General features: G+C 51.3%; 1 protein-coding gene across 1 annotated transcript in view; it reads right to left on the reverse strand.

Annotated features, from left to right (window-relative positions):
• LOC135207393 (uncharacterized) overlaps positions 1–20,861 on the reverse strand; it is a 170,362-nt gene extending 149,501 nt beyond the window's left edge. Inside the window, exon 1 of the mRNA XM_064239123.1 lies at positions 20,625–20,861. Within this exon, the coding sequence (XP_064095193.1) occupies positions 20,625–20,738 (114 nt within the window). The 5' untranslated portion in view covers positions 20,739–20,861. The remainder of the gene's footprint in view (positions 1–20,624) is intronic.
• Positions 20,862–22,745: the final 1,884 nt, after the last annotated feature.

Below are 22,745 nucleotides of genomic sequence, written 5' to 3' on the forward strand. Positions count from 1 at the left end.
CACCTGGAAAGCTTGGGGATCCGTCGCCTGTGACCAACTCTCCTTTAGTCTCCACTGAAGAAGACCGCAGTGAGACGCCCGTGAGGGACTAACTTCCTCCGAGTGACGACAGGTGTCCGCTCACGGACTTGCCATCGCTGAAGCTAACCTGTTCCTTGCCGAGACAGGAACTTGTTGGCTGCCTCCCTGAATCTGCTGATCCGCGAGTCTGCGGGGAGACTCGCCCTGCTACCGTGTCGATTCAGCATACCCAGGTACTTCATCCTGCTGCTTGGGCTCGAGATCGGGACTTCTCGAAGTTCACACGAATCCCCAGATCGCGACAGAACTCGAGCACGGGCCGATCCCTGTCCCTGTAGCAACTGCGAGCGGGAGCTCCGCCAGGACTAACCAATCGTCGAGATACCTCATCAGACGTATCCCGTGCGGAATGGCCCCAAACAGACACCAGAGTGGAACACTCGCGTAACACCTGTTGGGGGCGGATTTGAGAGACCGAAGCACACGTGCCCTGAACTGGTACAACCGTCCCGTCGAGGATGAAGCGGAGGTACTTTCTGGGAGGACTGATGAATGGTATTTGGAAAATACGGCATCCTTCAAGGTCCACTGAAAGCATGAAATATCGTTCTCCCTTATTGGAGTCGAGCCACTGAGCGTCCTTCTCATCGTGAACCGTGTCTGGCCGAACGACTCGGGTTTTTCAAGGGGAGAGAGATCTAATCGACTCGGGGCGCCAGCCTCCCCGTATAACTTTTCCACCAGGAAGTCGACTGTAAGAGCCCGGTGACTGATCCGTGACGATCTCTAACAGCTCTCCTTGCCTCATCATGGTCGTATCTCCTGTCTTGAGTGCTACGTCCTTCGGTACCCGGGGACGTACGACTGCTGTTTGGACACGCGGTTTGTAGGTGAGGGGGTGGCCGAATTCGAAGGGTAATAGATACCCTCCCGAAGGACATCTACAATCACGTCTCGGCCCGTAGCGCTGCCAAGTGCCCAATGGCTGGCCAGGCACCCCCCCACGTCCGGCAGCAGGTGAGGGGGAACGCCGTCCCTAGCGTTTCCCCCCTTTCTTCGACTTCTTCCCAGAGCCTCCCCGGGATGAGGAGGGCTGGGAGGAGGGCTGGTTACGGCCCCCCTTGCTAGAAGTCGAAGAAGACAGAGTCTTCCTCGGGGCTTCGACGCAGCAACCGTCTTAGTCAGCCGGCGAAGCGCTAGCCCGAAGCTCTTAGACTTGGCCGCAGTTCCGAGGCTGCCCAGAAGCCTCGAGACTGCCTGTTGAACCAGACGGTCACTGTCATCAAGTGCGCCGTCTGTCCACCGGCAGCGTCCACCATCTCTACCTGGGAAGAGAGACGCGGTAACTCCGTAAAGGTCCGTTTCGAATATCCCAATGGCCGCTTGCACGCCGTCCGCCCTGGAAACCCGAGTAAGACCAGCGTTCCCTTCGTCGGAGAACCGAGGTTCTGCCGCGCAGGTTCACCGTCTGGTGGGGCAGGAAAGAGATGCTCTTCCCCCAGCTGGCAAAGTCTCCTGAAGGCCGAGTCATCGTCGGGAGAAATTCCCCCGGAGTTGGCTTTTTGCGACCTTAGATTACTGTGAAGGGCACCACAGATCTAGCCAGAGACGATCTGGAAAGCTGCCATGGTGTAGATTCCCGGGACTAGTGCCTCTTTGCTGCTAGAACCACAGGTCTCGGACAGGAGCTGTTGCGAGACCACACCCGGATCAGCCTCGCTAACTCCGGGTTTCACCTGTTTGGGCGGCATCGATCTTCAGATGGCACTAAAACCGCCGCTGTCGTAGGCAGAGGAGGTGGAAGTAGCTTGCTATACCTGCCGCTTCAGCGAACCGTCGGTCAGAGACAGCGATTCACTTGTCCAGACACTGAGCCAGCCAGCTCTGACCCGCTGCAGACTCCACCGTCGTTTCCTGGGGTTCCCTCTTTCGGGCCCAGAACGACTCGAGCCCGGGACGTGGCTCGGATGGTGGGAGCGGCGATCCTTCCGCCGAGGGTCGTTGTGCTGACGAATCAGCGCAATAACCTCGGCAAAAGTTCCTCTGGATCTCTGGAGTTACTGCATCCGTGGAGTCGGACCGTCCAGTTCCCTCAACAGGAGTCACCTCCCGAGACCCGCCTCCCTCAAGGAGAGGAGCACGACAGCCCCCTCTCGGTCTCCTCCAACCCCGTGCGTAAGACCTGGCTGGTCCGGAACCGAGGCCTGGTACGTACAGCACGTGCGGGATCCTGAAGGGCGCCTCTCACGATTCACTCCTCAATACCTCGCCCCTCCCGTGTAACCCGAGTAGTTTGAAGTATGGGAGAGGCAGACCTGACGCTCGTCCGTCCATCGCCATGCGAACCCGAGCGGGCTTGGAGGACTGCAGGCGATCGTCAACACCCACCGGTGGCGATCGCGCTGCAGACCTAAGTCGAGCCGTCTCGCTGTGGAGACGGCTGGACCGAGAACAGCGGCCGGCCCCGGTCTCGGTGTCAGAGGAGCTGGTGCTGGTTGCCGTACCCGATCGCTCTCTGTGAGAGCGACGGTCCAGGCGACCGGCGAGCTCCACTGTCCACGGTGAGACCGTGCGTGTCCTCACGTGCGTCAGTTCGCTGGTACCAGCCGCTGGCTGGTGCCGGCGAACGGGGGGACCTCTTTCCAGCCTCAGCCCGTGGCCGGTCATGGACTCGTCACGTCCGCGCTGGTAGCCATCTGCTCGCCAAGCGAGAGCGAGAGCTGGTCTGGTGAGAGTCGCGTGAGCGGCTGTCACCAGTCCTTCCGCTCCGTGCCGTGAACCTGACGCTGAGCGACTCAGCGGTCTGGTTCCTGGCTGGCACGGTCCGCTGGTAGGCTACCGACACTCGGTACCCTCTCGCGAACGATCGCCGACGCCGGATCCTGCTGGCTGGTGGCCGACCACCTGACAGCAGGTGAGGAAGTTGCCCTGTGTTAGCCGTCACCCCTACTGGTCCCCGGTAGTCTTCTTTCCTTGCGGGAGAGAGACGGGTCCTGCTCCCGAAGAGCAGGCGACCAGCGGAAGGACCCCCCGTCTCACCAGAGCGAGACGGCCTTAGAAGCTCCCGAAGGAGACCTTCTTAGGGGGGGGGAGGCGCCTTCTTCTTCTAGGCTGGGGAGCCTTAGAAGACAAGAAGGGGAAGGAGGCGCAGCCGACGACGACGAAGAAGACGATGAAGACGACGACGACACCTTCCTCTCTTCTTCTTCTTCTTCGTCACCTCCTCAGGAAACCGACGTCAGATCTGTCATCCAGGCGGAGCCGGGCTGCTGGGTTTGCCGAAGCAACAGGGCCGACGTAACTGTCCGAACAGACCAGCATCGGGAGCAGCGGGCGGCGCCAGGAACAGGAACAACATCAGCAGGTGCGAGCCATCACAGGAACGGCAGTAGAGACGGCAGGATCAGGAACAGGAACAGCAGCGTGGTCACGGCAAGGTACGGCAGACTGAGAGGGTGGTACAGCTGGTCGAACAACGTCCAGACGTCATCGTTACCGGTTGGGAGGTTCGCAGGGCGAGCTCTCGTGCACATGAAGTCCGTCGCGGCAGCACGGCAAACCCAGGTGGGTGGCGGCATCACACTCCCACCGAAGTTACGGCGACTGGCCCTGCACCGATGTTGTGGGTGTTACAGAGACGCGTGCTGGGTGTCACCAGGTGAGAGGTGAACGCGTAGCCAGGTGTTTGTCAGGGTCGTGGTGGGTGGTTGTGACCGTAGCATGCGTAACCGCCACGGATGCCAGCAAGAAAGGAGATGATTAGAGCAGCCCCTGGACACTCGGCCGCCCTGCAGTCCCAACGATGCCCACTACCTGTACCGAGGTTCATCCTCACGGCAACCGCACCTGAGGAGGCAAAAGTCGGGTGATTAGGAGGATCCTCTACCCGTCGCTGATAGCGAAAGAACGAGCGGATAGAGGACCCAGATACAACGCTACGTCGGGGTATCTAGCGCCCTCCTCCACACCGACACATCGGGAGAGGAGAAGGACCTAGACACCGCCCCCCGAAGGGGAAGGCGCGAGACATGAAGTTGAGCGGGCGGCAGGAACAGAAGACGAAGTTGTCCGTCACAAGAGTACGCGGGGAGCTTTCGACGCTCCTTTGCAGGCCTTCGCTTCTTCCTGCCCTCATACAATGTCCACTGCGCTCCCGACCATCCAATACACACATCACAGGGCTCGGCCCGGGTTGCATGTCTCTCCCACCGGCACCGATCACACAAAACAGAGGGTCATCTCGGGAATGATCTGAACTTCCCGCATTTGCGCCCTTTCGGTAACCGGCAAAGTCTCCTTGGGGTAGCGAGGCGAGGAGAGTCCATCATAATTCAATTGCGAGCGTAATTATGATGATAAGATAGAATAACTGTACTTACAGCTCCTTTTCATACACAATTACAAACAAACTAGAAAGCAAACAGACGATCAGCGGGCATAGAGCGAACACACACGTTCCATCACTGTGAGGCCGAAGCAAAAGTGATTTTGTTTACCTCCTCAGTCCGCGCGCGCCTGTCGGACAAGCCGTTAAGCTACCGACCCCTTGTTCTAAAGCTTCGACCTATCCACTGCCGCTAGTATCTTCTATTGTAAAAGGCCGAAGGTTTTATGCCGTGTCGGAACAAATGCAATTTTTTCGACAAATTGTCATTTGTTCCGATACGTAATACAAACAATCGGTCCTTTAAACAATAGGAAGACTCAACTTTAACAGATTCTTGGTGGGAGGAATCTGAGTCTTTTTGATAACAGACTGGTGTTCGTCCGCATCCCTGGATGCTCCCTGTCGTAAGGCGAGGGGGTATCCAAGCCTCTGCCGAATTGATCGGGGTGTTCACCGCAGGATCAATGGTCGAAACCTCTGGCCGAGTACTAAGAGAGAGGCAAGCGTATCTCTTCGTACCAACAGCAAGCAAGAACTTGTGCCTGTTTGCAAGAGGCACATAAAGTATGGGTTTTGTCCTCAAGCTGGAGCCACTTCCTCCCCCTTGTTGGAGGAAGTGTGGATATACGCTCCTATCCCTAGTGAAAGGGGGTAGGATGGGGCTTGTTGAGTAGCTCACCTGCATCTTGTCCTTATCCACAGGGTGACGACGTGTCCCTCTAACCACAGGTATAGGGGAAGAAAAAGATGGGAAGAGGAGCCAGTCACCCTTCTCAATTCACTCATGCAATTCGTAAAGTCACAACCAGACTCGATGCTGTTCACCAGCGAGGGGTCCTGGGTTCGCTATCACAACGTGTTGAGCAGCCACCACGGGTCCCAAGGAAAAAGATCCAAGGACCCTGTGGGCAATATCCGAAGGTAGAAGGAAGGCATGTGGTCTGGTTGGACCATACCCCTGCCTTCCAGTACCTGCGCCAAGGAGAAGTTCAAAATTGCGGACAAGGCAGCATCCTCCTTCGCATCGATGCGGTGAAGTCCCTTAGGGAGGGGATTGTGAACGACTCGAACCCAATCGTCAGGGACCGAAAGGTTCTGAGTCTTCGCTACGAAGTTCGGTAACGAAATCTTGCGTCCACAGATCCCCACCCCTGGATGCTTGACTTCGCAGGAAAGTCATGCAGTTCCTCATAGGAAAAGAAGGAAATGTCGCATGACCTATACCTCTTCTCTACTTCGGTGATGTCCAGTACCCATCCTGGTTCTGTCCGTTAGCAACGAGTCTCTTGCATCCTCCTATCCCCATGCAGCAAGTTCTCGTATGGATAGGACACTCGACACTCCATGGGGGTGTCAATGGTATGGGTAACTGTGACACGCTATTAAAACGAAGTATGGTTGCTTTGTACCAACCGAACAAGTCAACAGCGTGTTCGTAACTGACTCGGGCGCTCTGACAGCTGCCGACTGACTGCGTTCGGTAGGGAAGGCAAGTTGTCAAACATCCGAGTAAGTCACGTGATCGCCTTAAAGGTATGCCGAGCAATACCAAACAATAATTGTTTTGTTTGTCACCATGCCGGAGCCTGACAGCGAGGTAATGTTCTCTTAAGGCATTACCCAACGGCCGAAAGTCAATTTGCCTCTAGAGACCGAGTCCCTGAAAGTAAAACATCTCATGGTTGTTGAAATTCTCAGCTAAGTAAAACAACACTATGTACCGTTGAAGACGAAGGTAGAATTGAATGCAACCTACTCTGCACAGATGAATCGAGAGAAGGATCTCAAGATCATAACCTTGCTTCAAATGACTGAAAACCGCTATAATAACCGCTATTTCATTGCTGTCCGGTGAGAAGTCGTAGTTGCAATGAAAGCTGGCGTTCTTCCGGTAATGAAAACACAGGGGAAATCATCTGAAGAACTGCTTCTCAGGGCTGAACATTTGGGAAGTAGAGCTGTCAGGTCGGAGAGTAGGCCGATGTCTTCCTGACACATCTTGTAATTCGGGTGGTGAACAATGAACAATTGTACACCTCGATACGAGATATTTTGAAGACAAACTCAGATGTCTGCAAAATCATTCGCATTATCGAGTGCGATGCAGCGGGAGACTTGTACAGACTTCTGTTTACCGTGCGGTAAACAGAAAGTGAAAGAGTCCAAGAGATATCTCTGTTTGAAAATTCTCAGCATGTCGAAGGCGTGGAATCTAGCGTCACAGCAGTAGATTGGTCCCTTCATTATTGCGAGAATCCCGTTTATCCGAGACCTAAGTCATGATTGTTGGCAGAGTGATACGGTTCGGTAGTCAATCAAAGCAGGGCAGAGAGAGCACATACATGACCGTGCATATCGGAGGCCCAGCTGATACTGAGCTGCTATCAGGCAGTTCAATACGCAGTAGTTGAGCCTGAGCTCTCGCTGACTCGTCATCCTGAGTTGCCAGGTAATCCATTATTCCACGAAGGAATGCGTTCGGCTAGAACTACCGAGCATAAAAGATATGCTCGGGCAATTATATTTAGGCGAAACGAATTCCGGTAAATATAAAAGTTGAAATGGTGTTGTCGTGACAAAACCATAAGTATATAAAATTGAAACTGAAAAACTCCTGGGAGGTGCAGGCAACCCCGAGTTGCAGTTCAATTAGAAATACTTCTCTTATAAGTCGCAATCCGTAGATTAACTAGGATATGCGCCTACCCCTCGGACAATTCACTGCTTAGTAGAATCATGTCGCGAGGTTAATATACGTAGTATATTTGTAGGATTCTGAACAACGATCTCCATCCTAAATTCTTTCCTTCAAGAAAACAAAATAAGGATTGGAGATCGACCACCTTCGTTCTCTATCAAAGAGAGTGAAGGAGAAGTCTTCCTCGAAGGAAAGCTTCAATGGTGAACAGAATACTAAGACGATAGTTCAAGCCAAACTGGATATTCCCGTCCGATCTCCTCTATTCCAGGTTGGGTCGCCTACTGTGAGATAGTTTCTTTCAGCAGCAGTCTTCTTCCCAATGCTAGAAATTCCAGGAATTCGAGCATAGGCGAGGTTCCCGATTATCGTGTAACATATCGGGGATTCTCGTCTCGCTCACTTTGGACCGTGGTCTCGCGTAAGTGTTTGAATATCGTAAAAAACTCGAACACTCTGAATGCGCTAGAAATTCCGTAGCAATTCTAAGCAGTCTGCGAAACAAACCCCCACCGAATTCGTCAAACGATATCGGCTGGTGGTCCTCTCGATTCCCGTAGAAATCGAGAATGGGGCAGGATTCCTCCTCAACGACCGGGGCTTACGTCAGGTAGGACCCGAAGGTCCCCCCGGTAGCGCAGTCCCGAACGTGGGATCCTACAAAGAAATCTCTGTAGGATCCTTCCCCTTTCCCTCGTAGCCGTAAGGAGAGAGGGAATGGGGGAGGAATTGGATACTCGCTCGCCTTCCCAGTGGAACTAGCAGTTGGAGAAGAGTAGGAGCAGCCATCGCCTTGCGGCGATGGCCTCTCAGAGTCTGGGGAAAACGTATCGTCAGGAGAAAACGTTTTCCCAAGGAGGGTTACGAACTCTCACTGTAGGTAAGGGTCTGCCGCCACTGTGAACGTCGTCTGGGTGGGGCTGATCGACACTTGACAGAGAGAGCCGATACCGTCCTCCGACTCATTCCAGTCCTCGTCGAGGTCGAAACCTCTCAGGAGGACCGAAGGAGTATTTAAATACGGTGTCCGAAGACACGTAGAAACGCCGCTGTCGCAGTAGAGGAGGTGGAAGTAGCTTGATCGACCGGCCAGAACTGAGAGAGCCTTCTTGTCCCGGAGACGAGAGACACTGGTTCGAGACAGAATCGGCAAGCTCCGATCGCGGCAGACCCACCGTCGATTTGGGTTCCCTCTCGGGCCCCAAAACGACTCGAGCAGAGACGTGGGCTCTGCTGGTGGGAGCGGCAATCCTTCCGCAGGGTCATTATGCTGACGAATCAGCTTAATGACTTCTGCAATTCCTCTGTATCTCGGGAGTAACCGCGTCTTGCGGAGTAGGACCGTCCAGTCCCTCCAACAAGAACAGATCCCGAGATACTCCTCCTTCAGAAGGAGGAACAGCGGCAGACCCCTGACGGTTGCCTCCAGCTAATTGCGCGCATGTCCTGGTCGGTCCTAGAACCGTGCCTGGTCCATACGGCGTCATAGCGGGATCCGCGAGCGGCGCACCTCTCGCGATCACTCATAGGTACCAATCGCTCCTCCCGGTGTAGCCCGAGGAGGTTTGAAGGTACAGGAGAGGCAGACCTGACGCTCCCCCCTAGCTCGCTGGCAGGACCAGCGTGCTTGGAGGGCTGCTGCTGATCGTAAACAACCCGCGGTGGCGATCGAGCAGCAGGCCTAGCCTTGCCGCTCGCCTGGGGCGAGAGGCTTGGCTGAGAACATCGACGCTGATCTCTAGCGTCAGGCGAGCTGTTGCTGGTTACCGTCTCCCGCCCGGATCCCGATGGGAGCGGCGTCAGGTGACCTGCTAGGCTCGCTGTCGCGGTGAGACCGGCGAGCGTCCTCCTCTCGGCGCGTCGAGCCGCTGGTACCAGCCGTGGCTGGTACCGACGGCCAGCGGGGACCCCTTCCTCGCCTCAACAACCCGTGGCTGGTCAGCGACCGTCACGTCAACAACCCGAGCAGCCAGCTGGTCGCTGCGAGAGCGTCCACTGGCCTGGCGAGAGTTGTCTGCACGACACTCGCCAGTCTTCTGCTCCGCGCTTCGGTCTTGGCGGCGAGCGAGCTCGGGTGTCAAGACTTTGGCTGGACGGTCTCCCGCGGGAGACCGTCCCCACTCGGTACTTCTCGCTAACGAGAGCCGAGGGCGGATCCTGGTTTAGCGGCAGAAACCGCTAGAACCAGGCGAGGAAGTGCCAGCCGAAGCTGGTACTCCTCTGGTCCCCGTCTTCTTCTCCTTGGTAGAAGAAAAGACGGGCCCTGTTCCCGAGAGGGAGCAGGAGGACCAGCAGAAGAGCTCCCCGATCGCCGGAGCGAGACGGGCCCTTAGAAGGTCCCGAAGGAGCCTTCTTAGGGGGGAAAACCCGGGTTACCACTGGTCGCTGCAAGAGCGGGCCGCTGGCCTGGCAAGAGTCACCTGAGCGTCTCTCACAGCCTTCTGCTCCGTTGCCGCGTCTTGGCGCACCGAGCGAACTCTGGCGCCGAAACTTGGCTGCACGGTCTCCGACCCCGGAGAACGTACACTCGGGATCTCTGCGAACGAGAGACCGAGCCGGAACCTGGCGTAGCGGCATCGCCGCTAGCACCAGGCGAGGAAAGTACCAGAGCTAACCGATACTCCTCTGGTCCCGTCTATCTCTTCCTTACGGAAGGGGAGACGGGCCCCGCTCCCGAGGAGCAGGAGGACCAGCAGAAGGACCCCCCCGTCCCACCGGGGTGGGGTGGGACGGCCCTTAGAAGTTCCCGAAGGGACTTCTTTTAGGGGGGAAGGCAGCCTTCTTCTTCTTCGGCTTATGGGCCTTAGAAGTCGAAGGGGAAGAGGCAGCAGCAGACGATGAAGACGAAGATGACAGCTTCCTCTTCTCCTCTTCCTCGTCAGCTCACGCAGGACAGTCGTCAGGTCCTCCATCCAGGCCGGAGCCGGGGCTATTGCCGAAGCAACACGGCCCGACTGCACCTGTCCTGGAAGGACCTGGGACTGGGGAAGACACACCGTGGCAGGACCAGCATGGACAGGCCACAGGAACCAGGAGCGACAGGAACAGCAACCAGCTTAGGAGCGGCAGGAACAGCGGCAGCGGTAGACCCAGAAGGGACAGCCAAGCCAACAGCGGGAATCACATCAGCGGCAGGTACGGCAGGCCCAGCGATCGCCTCGTAGAATCATCGGCAGCAGCGGAACCGTGGGTCCCTGGCGGCCGGTCCAGGGGCGAGCTGCTGGAAAAGCGGAAGTCTGGGGCAGGCAACACGAGAAAAAAAAAACAGGCGGCGGCGGCAACCCCACCTCGGTACGGCTGCGGCCCTAGTAGCGGCAGACGGCGTCATCGACACAGCATGGGGAGTGTAGACCAGGAGGGGGGGAGCAGCATAAGCGGCCGTGGTAGTAGTGGAGACCGCCCCAGACCTCGCTAGACGCTGCAGCAGCCCGTGGATGCTAGGCACGCCCTGCCTCCGCGGTGGTCCATACCTGTCCAAGGTCGTCTCCCACGGATGTAGCACCTGCGGTAACATAGATAGATTAGTAAGAGGGGTTCCCTCACGCACGGGGGGAAGACATGCCCCACCCCGAACGCAAGGAAGACCCCAAATACAAAATACAACGAAGAAGCTGAGCGGGGGGCAGGAAGGAAGACGAAGAATCGGATACCAAGGGAGTCGCGGGAGAGCTTCCCGACGACTTCCTGGCAGATCTTCGCTTCCCCCACCCCCGCACAGCAGTGAAAAGTAATATGAAAATGAAACAGAATACTGCCCTTGCGATTCACTTCATAGAACTTAAAGGGGAAAAGATCAATTCCCGGGTAAGAACGGAAACTTGATCCAATAATATGATGCTATCATAAAAATATATATGAAATGAACAGAATACTGCACTTGGCGATTTTCATTTTTCACATAAAAAAAATCGTAAGGATCAATTCCCGGGTAAGAAGAAAAATTGATCCAAATTAAATTTCATGCAAATAAATAAATGAAAATGAAAAGAAAAAGAAAAAATATTGCAATTGCGAATCCACTTTCATTGCATTCTATTATACAAAATTAAAAGGCTCGTGCCGAGCGCAATCACACTCTCGGTAACGAACGCACAGGGCAAAAATATAATGAAAAGAGTACTTACATTTTTCAATTACACACTTTCGCCCAAAATACATGACTCGGCGCGAGCGCGCCCGCCCTCGGCACCGAGACATAATTCAAGGTTTCAATTCATGAAAAGAGAGGAAATCGCCGCATCTACGGCGATAACTCCATGTTGGTTCATAATTAAGTAATGAAAATGAAAACAGTGTACATACAGTTTCATTTTCAAGTCAACAAACCATTAGTAGAAACACAATATAAACAAAGCATACGACGATGAAGCGGGCAGAGAGGCGATGCGACACACGTCCTTCACACCCGCGGCCGAAAGCAAAAGTGATTTGTTTACCTGCCGCGCGACTGTCGGACAAGCAGTTAACTACCGTTCTCCCCTTGTTCGAAGCTTACGACCGTTCCAGCTGCCGCTAGCTACTTCCTATTGTTAAAGGACCGATGGTTTGTATTACGTATCGGAACAAATAGGTAGTTGTGGCTCCGCCCCCACATCCCCCTTCATTGTATTTCCAGTCGCCAAAGGAACTTAAACAGCACGTATGTGGTCAGTAAGCTGAACATACCACAAGCTTTACTATATTTTTTGCAGTATAAATATAGAAAAACTGTCCGTAACTCACAAAACACTCAACACACATTAACACTTCTGACAATGAACCTGAAGGAGTTATGTGAGAAGGACCAGCTTCCTCTATGCTATCTAATAGACTTCGCAATGCAGATTGACCACCGGAAAACAGAGATGGCTAACCTTACTTAAAAATGATATTCTTCCGCAACGAGAAACAAAAGAAAATCAAAAGCGTTTGGCACAGACCCTCTCATTGGCTATAGTGACGTAATGACTCACGTAATTTACTTTTCCAAAAAAGACAGGTGATTGGTAGTCAAAGTCTTTCAGAACTACATTCTTATGAGAATTTTTGCATGTTATGCATTCAGTTTACAAACAGCAGTACACTGATCACGTCATTTTTCGACTTGGTTTTTGACTGTAGCATTTTAAATTGGAGTACTAGCTTATTTTATTACTTAGAATTGTCGCTCCAGCCTGAAATAAGAAGTGAATGATTGTATATTTACAATTAGCATAGGTGTCCATTTTTCAATGAAACGAGTGCAGAACTGTTGCTCACATTCACCAAATTTTCTTGTACAGACATGAATCATACCATCACAAGCAATAAATCTATTCTTTAAAAACATGTTTACAAATCCATATTTAATTTATTGCTGCAATGTAAAGCCTATAATAATAAATAAATAATGCAGATTCTACTGAAAAGGTATTCTTTATCTCACTGATTTTTAAGAGACGAAATTTACAGTGGAGGAGAAAGAAAGCAAACAATGTTGGTATGCTGCCTAATATGACAATTTTGTCCAAATTGCATTTTTCCTAACTATACAAACCTGAGGTCCTTTTACAATAGGAAGGTACTAGCGGCAGCTGGATAGGTCGTAAGCTTTCGAACAAGGGGTTCGGTAGTTAACTGCTTGTCCGACAGGCGCGCCGCGCGCGACTGGTAGGTAAACAAACAAATCACTTTTGCTTTTGGCCCAAGCAAAACTGCAGAGTGAGGGGTGGCATGAGGTGGGGCTATGTGTAAAAGGACCTCAGGTTTGTATAGTTAGGAAAAATGCAATTTTGGACAAATTGTCATTTGTTCCGACACGGCATACAAACCTTCGGTCCTTTTACAATAGGAAGACTCACTTCTTGGTGGGTGGAATCTGAGTCTTTTGTGAACAGACTGGTGTTCGCCCAACCTTGGAAGCCTCCCTGGTCGTAAGAGCGAGGGAGGGATCCAAGCCTCTGTCCGATGATCGGGGTGTGCACCGCAGGATCAATGGTCAGACCTCTGGACCAAGTACTAAGAGAGAGGCAAAGCGTATCTCTTCGTACCAGCAAACAAGAACAAGTTCCTATTTGCAAGAGGCAACAACGTTATGGTTTGTCTCTTGTTGGCATCCACTTCCCCCCCCTTGTAGGAGGAAGTGGTGGATATTCGCTCCCCATCCCTAGTGAAAGGGATAGGATGGGGCTCTGTCGAGTAGCTCTTTTTTTACCGGCATCTCGTCCTTATCCAGCAAGGTGATGACCGTATCCCTCTACCCACAGGTAGAGGGGGAGAAAAAGATAGGAAGAGAAGCCAGTCACTCTCTCATTCATTATCTATTCTTACAGTCACACCAGGACTCGATGCTGTTCAGCCTGCTAGGGTTCTGGGTTAGCTAGACAACGTGTTGAGCAGCCACCACGGGTCCCTAAGGAAAACGATCCAAGGACCTGTGGGCAATATCCAAAAGGTAGAAGGAGGTGCCAGTGGTCTGGTTGTACCAGACCCCTGCCTTCAGTACCTGCGCCACGGAGAAGTTCTTGTGTAACTCGAGGGAGTGTACTTCTAAGTCATCTTGGTGCTGACGAAGAGTCTTCAACACTCCGCCTGGGATGTCGAGTTTCTTCAGAAAGCGCGGTCGCGCTTTCACAGGACAAAGCAGCATCTCCTTCGCATCGAAGGCGGTGAAGTCCATTAGGGAGGGGGACTGTGAAGGACTCTAACCGATCGTCAGGAACCGAAGGGTTCAGAGTCTTCGCTACGAATTCGTACGAAATCGAGCGTCACGAATCCCCATCCCCTGGATGCTTGACTTCGCAGGCAAAGTCATGCAATTACCTCAGAGGAAAAAAGAAGGGAATTGTCGTATGACCTATCCCTCTTCTCGACTTCGGTGATGTCCTGTACCCATACTGGTCTATCCGTCTGCAGCGAAGTTGTTGTTCTCGTAGTGGATAGGACAACCGACACTCAATGGTGGGTGTCGATGGTATGGGTACTGTGACAAGCCGTTAGGACGAAGAAAAGATTGTTATGGAACAACCGAACTAAGTCCACAGCGAAGTTCGTAACAGACTTGGGCGCTCTGACAGCTGCCTACTGACTGCGTTCGGTAGAGGCAGTTGTCCAAGCACCCGAGCAAGTCACGGTGACCTTCGCCTTAACAGGGTTATGCCAAGAGACTAAACAAATAATTTGTTCGTCACCGATGCCAGAAGGCAAGGTGATGACTCTTAAGGCATGTGCCCAACAGGCGAAAGTCAATTGCCTTCTAGAGACCGAGGTCCTTGATGGCAAGACATCTCATAGTATAGTTGATTCTCGGGTAAGGAGAAACAACACTATGTGACGTTTGAAGACGAAGGTGTACAGAAAATGCAACCTACGTCTTCACAGCTGAACCGAGAGAAGGATTCTCAAGATTCTGAACCTGTGCTACAAAGACTGAGAACGCTAACCGCTATTGATTGCTGTCCGGTGAGGATCGTAGTTGCAATAAAAGCGAGCGCTTCCAGTAATGAAGACAGGGAACTACTGCCTGAAGAACTGCTTCTCATGGGCTGAACATTTGGAAGTAGAGCTGTCAGGTCGGAGAGTAGGCGATGTCTTCTGACATATCTGTTAATTCGGGGCGAGCAATGAAATTGCACACCTACGAATACGAGATATTTTGAAGACAAACTCAGATGTCTGCAAAAATCATTCGCATTATCGCAGTGCGATGCAGCGGTTGACTAGTACAGACTTCTGTTACCGTGCGGTAAACAGAAAGATGAAAGAGTCCAAGAGATATCTCTGTTGAAAATTCTCGCAATGTCGAAGGCGATGAAATCGAGCGTCACAGCAGTAGATGGTCCCTTCATTATTGCGAGAATCCCCGTTAATCAGAGACCTAAGTCCATGATTGTTTGGGCAGAGATACGGTTCGGTAGTCAATCCAACCAGAGAGAGAGACGTAACCCACCGTGCATCTCCGAGACCTAGCTGATACTGAGCCGCTATCAGGCAGTTCAATACGCAGTAGCTCTCGGTGACTCGTCATCCTGAGTTGCCAGGTAATCCATTATTCCACGAAGGAATGCGTTCGGCTAGAACCATCGAGCATAAAGAATACGCTCGAGCAATTATATTTAACCGAAACGGATTTCGGTAAATACAAAGCTGATTTGGTGTTGTCATGACAATACCAAGTATCTAAAATCGAAACTGATAACTGCTGGGAGGTTGCAGGCAACCCCGAGTTGCAGTTCAATTAAGATACAATTCGTCTCGGTCACAAAACCGTAGAGTTAACTACGGTATGCGCCTACCCCACGGACAATTCAACTGTTAAAGAATCATCGTAGCGAGGTAATATAACGTAGTATATTTGTAGGTTCTGTACCACGACCTCCATCCTAAATCTTTTCCCCCCTCGAGGAAAGAGAATAAGGATTGGAGATCGACCGCCTTCGTTCTCTAGTCAAGAGAGTGAAGGAGAAGTCTTTCCCAAAGGAAAGCTTCAATGGTGAACAGAATACCGAAGACGATAGTTCAAGCCAAACTGGAAGTTCCCGTCCGTTCTTCTCTATTCCAGGTTAAGCGCCTACTGTGAGATACTCTTCTTTCAGCAGCGGTCCTTCTTCCAAATGCTAGAAATTTACAGGAATTCGAGCATAAGCGAGGTTCCCCGATTATCGTGTAACAATTATCGGGGATTCTCGCTCACTTTGGACCGTGGTCTCGCCTAAGTGTTTGGAGATCATAAAAAACTCGAACACTCTGAGTGCGCTAGAAATTCCGTAGGAATTCTAAGCACTCTGCGAAACCCCCCACCGAATTCGTCAGACGATATCGGCTGGTGGTCCTCTCGATTCCCGTAGAAATCGAGAAAGGGGGGGGCAGGATCCCTCCTCAATGACCGGGGGCTTACGTCAGGTAGGACCCGAAGGTCCCCCCGGGTAGCGCAGCCCCTAACGTGGGATCTTACAGAGAAATCTCTGTAGGATCCCTCCCCTTTCCCTCGTAGCCGTAAGGAGAGAGGGAATGGGGGAGGAATTGGATACTGGCTCGCCTTCCCAGCGGATCTAGCAGTTGGAGAAGAAAAGGAGCAGCCATCGCCTTACGGCGATGGCCTCTCAGAGCCTGGGAAAACGTATCGTCAGGAGAAAACGTTTTCCCGAGGAGGGTTACGAACTCATACTGTAGGTACGTGTCTGCCGCCACTGTGAACGTCGTCTGGGTGGGCTGATCGACACCTGACAGGAGAGACCGATACCGCTCCGACTCATTCCAGTCCTCGTCGAGGTCGAAAACCTCAGGAGGACCGAAGGGGTATTTAAATACGGTGTCCTGAAGACACGTATAAACGCCTCTGTCGCAGTAGAGGAGGTGAAGTAGCTTGTTCGACCGTCCAGAACTGAGAGAGCCTTCTTGTCCGGAGACGAGAGACTACCTGGTTCACACCAGTCGGCAAGCTCCGATCGCGGCAGACCCACCGTCGATTTGGGTTCCCTCTCGGGCCCCAAAACGACTTCGAGCCGAGACGTGGCTCTGCTGGTGGGAGCGGCGATCCTTCCCCGAGGTCATTGTGCTGACGAATCAGCGCCGTAACCTCGGCAAAGTTCCTCTGGATCTCGGAAGTCACAGAACCTGGCAGAGTGGGACCGTTAGCCCTTCGAACAAGAGCATATTCCGAGAACCTTCCTCCTAAGAAGGGGGAACAGCGACAGCCCTCCGGTCTTCCCCATCCACTTGCGCATACGTCCTGGCCGGTCCAAGAACCGTGCCTGGCACGTAGGGCGCTGTGGTGGGATCATGAGGGGCGCACCCCTCACGATCACTCCTCAATACCTCGCTCCTCCCGGTGTAACCCGAGGAGGTTGAAGGTATGGGAGAGGCAGACCTGGACGCTCCCTCTTTGCTCGCTGGCAGAACCAGCAGGCTTTGAGGGCTGCAGGCGATCGTCAACCCGCGGTGGCGATCGAGCTGCAGGCCTGGTCGAACCGTCTCGCTGTGGAGAACGGCTGGACTGAGCACAGCGGCCCCGTCTCAAGTGTCAGAAGAGCTGGTGCTGGTTGCCGTACCCGGTCGCTTTCTGTGAAAGAGCGACGGTCAGGCGACCTGCAGGCTCCACTGTCACAGTGAGACCGGTGCTTGTCCTCACGGCACGTCGTCGCTGGTTCCAGCCGTGGCTGGCACCGGCGAACGGGAGGACCTCTTCCCAGCCTCAGCCCGTGGCCGGTCGTGGACCGTCACGTCCCCAAGGGTAGCCAGCTGTTCGCCGCGAGAGTGAGAGCTGGTCTGGTGAGAGTCGCATGAGCGGCTGTCACCAGTCTTCCGCCCCGTGCCGTGAACCTGACGCTGAGCGGACTCAGAGGTCTGGTTCCTGGCTGCACGGTCGCTGGTAGGCGACCGTACACTCGGTACCTCCCGCGAACGAGAGGCCGAGACGGACCCTGATGCAGTGGCAGAACCACTGACACCAGGCGAGGAAGTACCGGTGTTAGCCGGTACCCCTCTGGTCCCCGTAGTCTTCTTCCTTGCGGAGAAGAAGAGACAAGGGCCCCGCTCCCGAAGGAGCAGGAGGACCAGCGGAAGGAACCCTCCCGTCCCACCGAGGTGAGACGGGTCCCGAGAAGCTCCCGAGGGAGACTTCTTAGGAGGGAGGAGGCAACCTTCTTCTTCCTCGGCTGTGAAGCCTTAGAAGTCGAAGGGGAAGAGGCGGCAGCCGACGACGATGAAGAAGATGAAGACGACGACGACGACACCTTCCTCTTCGTCAGCTTCCTCAGGACAGACGTAAGATCTGCTATCCAGGGCGGAGCCGGGGCTGCTGTAGCGAAGCCACAGGGCCCGGACGCACCTGTACAGACAGACCAAAGTCTGGGGTAGTACCACCACGAACAGGGACGACATCAGCAGGTATGGGCATCTCAGGAACAGCAGGCACAGCCAGCACAGCATCGGTAGGGACAGCCAGCGCAGCAACGGCAGGGACAGCCAGCGCAGCAACTGCATGGACAGTCAGCCCCAAATCGGCAGTACGGCAGGCAGCACCGGAAACACAGGAATTGGGAGCAGCAGCCAGCAACATCCTGGTACCGGCGGCAGGTCCAGGGCGCGCTCTAGGGCAGCGGAAGTGTGGTCGCTGCAGCGCGGCAACCACGACGGCGGCGGCAAAACGCCCCCCTCTCGGTACGGCGAACGGCACTTCACAGCGGCTGTAGGCAAGACTGTTACCACGTGAGGCGAGTACACCAGGTGAGGAGGGACGTCGTCACCTGGTTGCGTGGTCACCACTCCATGGGTGACCGCAGTAGCCCAGACAAGAACCGCAGCCCCTGGACACTAGCACGCCCTGCAAATGGAAGGACGCCCATACCTCACCAAGGTCCACCCTCGTGGCAGTAGCACCTGTGCGGAAATAACAGTAGTAGCGATTAGTGTGGGGGGGAAGTCCCTCGCGCGGGGGGGTGAGCCCTCTCCGAACGAGTGGAAGACCCCTAATACAATTGTACATCGGGCACCGAGCGCCCTCCCCGCGCTCGAACGGATCGGGCGAGGAGAAGAACGCCGATAACCTCCCCCCCCCCAAGGGGAAGAGCCATCTGTGGGAACTGAGCGGGGGGGGGTTCTCGTTCCCCACCCCCGCACAGTACCCATGTACCCAACAACAATATAAGAGCCCGAGAGCAATCGTGCCATCGGCCCGAATGCAAGGGCATAAGATCAATTCCCTGACTGAGCGGAACTTGAACCAATAAATATTGATGCAATCAATAATAAGGAATAAAATGAAAATGCATCTTGCAAAACGATTCACTTCACAATGAATAAGGGCTCGGATCGAGCGCATTTGCGCCCTCGGTACCGAGCGCAAGGGTGAAAGGATTCATTCCTTACCTTATTGATGCAATCAACAAATATATGAAAATGAAAAGACTACTGCGCTTGCGATTTCACTTCATACAAATAAAAAGGGGAAGGATCAATTCCCGGGAATAGCGGAAACCTTGATCCCAGTCAACAATGCAATCTCAATAAAAATGAAAATGAAAAAGAACTGCACTTGCGATTTCACTTCATTCAAAATAAAAAGGGGGAAGGATCAATTTCCGGGTAAGCTCGGAACTGATCCAAAATGAGTATTGCTACAATCAAAAATAAATATATGAAAATGAAAAAGAATACTGTACTTGCGATTCCACTTCCATACTGAAGTCCAAGTTTCCGTTCGAGCGCATTCGTTCGGCAACGGGCATACAGGTCAAAAAAATATAAATGAAAAGAGCACTTACTTACGATTTTCATCTACACATTCCAACCCAATATACGCTCGGAGCGAGCGCTCCCGCCCTCGGCACCGAGCATACACAATACGAGGATCATTTCTGGGAAAATGAATTCCCGCAATTACGCCCTTCAGTCCCGGCACTCGGGTAATCGGAGGGCGTGGTGAAACCAAGATCCTTTAATTCACAATTGAATTCAATGAAATGATTGTACTTACAATTCAGTTTTCACTAGATAAATAGAAAAGAAAAACACAATCATGCGCAAAGCAACGACGATGAAGCGGGCAGAGAGCGATGATACACGTCCACACGCCAGCAGGCCGAAAGCAAAAGTGATTTGTTTACCTACCAGTCGCGCGCGCGCGCCTGTCGGACAAGCACGTTACTACCGAACCCCTTGTTCGAAAGCTTACGACCTATCCAGCTGCCGCTAGTACCTTCCTATTGTAAAAGGACCCGAAGGTTTTTGTATGCCGTGTCGGAACAAACTATGGTGTGATTAGCCTAGTAGTTTTTACCAGTATTCTCACACTCTGCAGACAAATTTACCATATAAAGCAATCTAATAGGCTAAAATACCGAATGGCCACCTGGAGGCCACCTCTACCATGGCAAGACCACCTTCCTGAAAATCAGGAATTTATGGCATTAATTTGTGACTTGGGAGAAAAAACTTACTTCAAGAAGAAAGTAGAGGTCTCGAGGTGTTGCTTTCACAGATGCTGGCTCTTGACTAGCTAATGTCTATCCTGGGTTACACGACGTTTTAAAGTACGTTTTCGGGAAGGTGGTCCCGCTACGATAAAGGGTGGCCATTCAGTATTTTACCCTAGTATACTAACTACTAGGCTATACATGACTTTCAGAGGCTACCTAACAGAGATTGGAACACTGAATACCTACTAGGCTAGGCTATGTCCTAGGTAGCCTAGCTATAACTTACTTACCTGACTGACTAGGTAGCCTATTGATACTAAAATTAAATTTCATGATGCACATTTAACCAGTGATTAGAGAAGCTGTAGGAGCAAAGGCCCTGGGGAGGTACCTAGGTATTAGCTAAGTATAACCTAGTAGTATGTACGTACTCAGTGTTATAAGTTAGGTTACTTTAGCTTAGGGTACGTACTGGGTAAGCTAGTTTACTCCCCTTAATCTAATGGCTTTTGCCAAACCTTCGCATAGCTACCTACTTTATTTTTTTCAAATTAATAACTAAGTATACATATAATAAAGGCATTTTCCCAATGAATATATAGGTACTACTATACTATTTCTTTCTGAACATGAAAGAACTTACTTCTTTGAAGGCAAAGGGCAATCCGAGCATTCCGGCACCAATAAAGGAGACGAATATATTAGCGATAATCTTTGTAGGGCTTGTGATGCCCATTCCAGGTCGATTGACCCCCATAACAACAACAATAACAACGATAATTAAGGTGCCAGTGCGGATCTCTCATCTACTACTCGGGACGTAGCATCACACTGACTGACTGACTAACAGGTGAGCCGAGTCGACTGGTGAAGGTGCTAATCTCCCCCAGGCCTACCAACTACCTTTAATCATTTGAAACGTCACTGATGGCATGTCAGTGTCTGACGATGTATATTCATATGCCAATGGACACATTTTGTTTTAAATTACATATCAACTAGAATCCAGTACTGTATTTAAGGAAAATGGGCAGTCATTTTAAGTTCTTACAAAATATTCATCTCCAAAATTTCTACGTAAGCAATGTTACTGTATACCGTTTTTCTTATAAATTACTTTCTATACCACGCTACCACAGTCATTTATGTCATATCAGATAATTTCATTGTTTCTCGTGTGTTATATTTGTTTATAATTGCAAACATCTTTTTATCTAACAATTGCATGATAGATAACAGGAACAGGTGAAATGAGCTAAGCGCAATTGACACATGAATGTAAACAAATGTTTCGTAGACGGAGCGGTAACCGGCCAAATTGAAAAGGATACAGTTAAAATAATAATTTTAGCTGAAGCAGCAAGTATACCAACGGCCGAAACGGTGCAATCGTAAAGGTAATATGAATTCATCTCTGAGTATCTCTTCAAATGGGGTATATAGGTAGTAGGTTACTTTGGTCAAGGTTAATTTTATGTTGGCCAGTCTAATGGGGTCTCACTAACTACCTAGCTAGGTACTAGGTAATGAGATAATAAATATATTTTTAAACTATTAACATAATAATTTAACATACTAATAGGCATGCCTGGATAGAGACTTCTCAAAGCTGTAACTACTAGCTAGCTATAGGGTAAAAAACCGCATGGTACAGGGGTGGACCATGTACGATCAATGTGTACAAACCCCAAATAAAGTACATTATAACGCGTCCTGACATCGAGATGGGCATCAGACGCGACTTGTTGCTGGTGAGAAACAGAGCTAAAGACCTCTACTCCGGTGTCAGGACGCATTAGTGTAATGTATATACTTTTCTTGGGGTTGTACACATTGATCGTACATGGTCCACCCCTGTACCATGCGGTTTTTTACCCTATACCATCTTCAGCTCCACTTAGGTACTAGCTAGCCTTACCTACCTACCTAATACCTAGGCTAACACATGATGGACAGTAAAATTTTAAACGAGAACTGTTACTCCTCTCCTTCAGGAGACTTTTTATCTATTACCTAGTAGGTACACAATCTGTATGAATCCACAAGTCACATTTAAGCACTGTGTGACGTTTGCATTACTAGCTAGGTATCACACTCCTGACTACAAACACCATAGGGATGCCTTGGCAGAGGGCAAACATGACTTTCTTATGCTTTGGAATTTTCATAGGTAACTTGTTTAACAGCCAGTAGACTAACAGACAGAATCTGAATATTTCAGCCTTTTTATGCTGATATGAGGACACATGAACAACCACTGCCCAGGTAATTACAGGTAAAGTGTGAAGAAACCCTGTTTACCTATCAAATTACCATAAATACCTAGTACAAATAGTTTGGAAAATGGGCTGAATCCTTGTCAACAGGGAAGCATGAGGAAGCCAAGGATGCCACTGATCCACGTTGATAACAATGATAATAATATAACTAGGGGGAAACACCGCAGTGGATCCATCGTCATCATGTGGATGAGCCTTATTCACTCGATATTTAATTGGTGAAACAAGAATACAATTACATCTTTAAGCATACCATTCAAAAGATTGAAGTTTCGTCAACACAATGTGTTATATGAAAGTACCATACGAACTAAAATATGCATGCGAGGTCTTCGTAAAATATGTTTTCAAGGCAGTTTTTAAATTCAATATGACATCCACCAACTGAGGTGCCGTTCGTAACCTCAAAGGATCCAACATCTTTCCCTGCCTTCCAGCATTCATTTGAACAATGTTAGCTTATATATATAATATTTATTGATCTT

Source organism: Macrobrachium nipponense, chromosome 32 (genome assembly GCF_015104395.2).
Source record: "Macrobrachium nipponense isolate FS-2020 chromosome 32, ASM1510439v2, whole genome shotgun sequence".
NCBI classification, from domain to species: Eukaryota; Metazoa; Arthropoda; class Malacostraca; order Decapoda; family Palaemonidae; genus Macrobrachium; species Macrobrachium nipponense.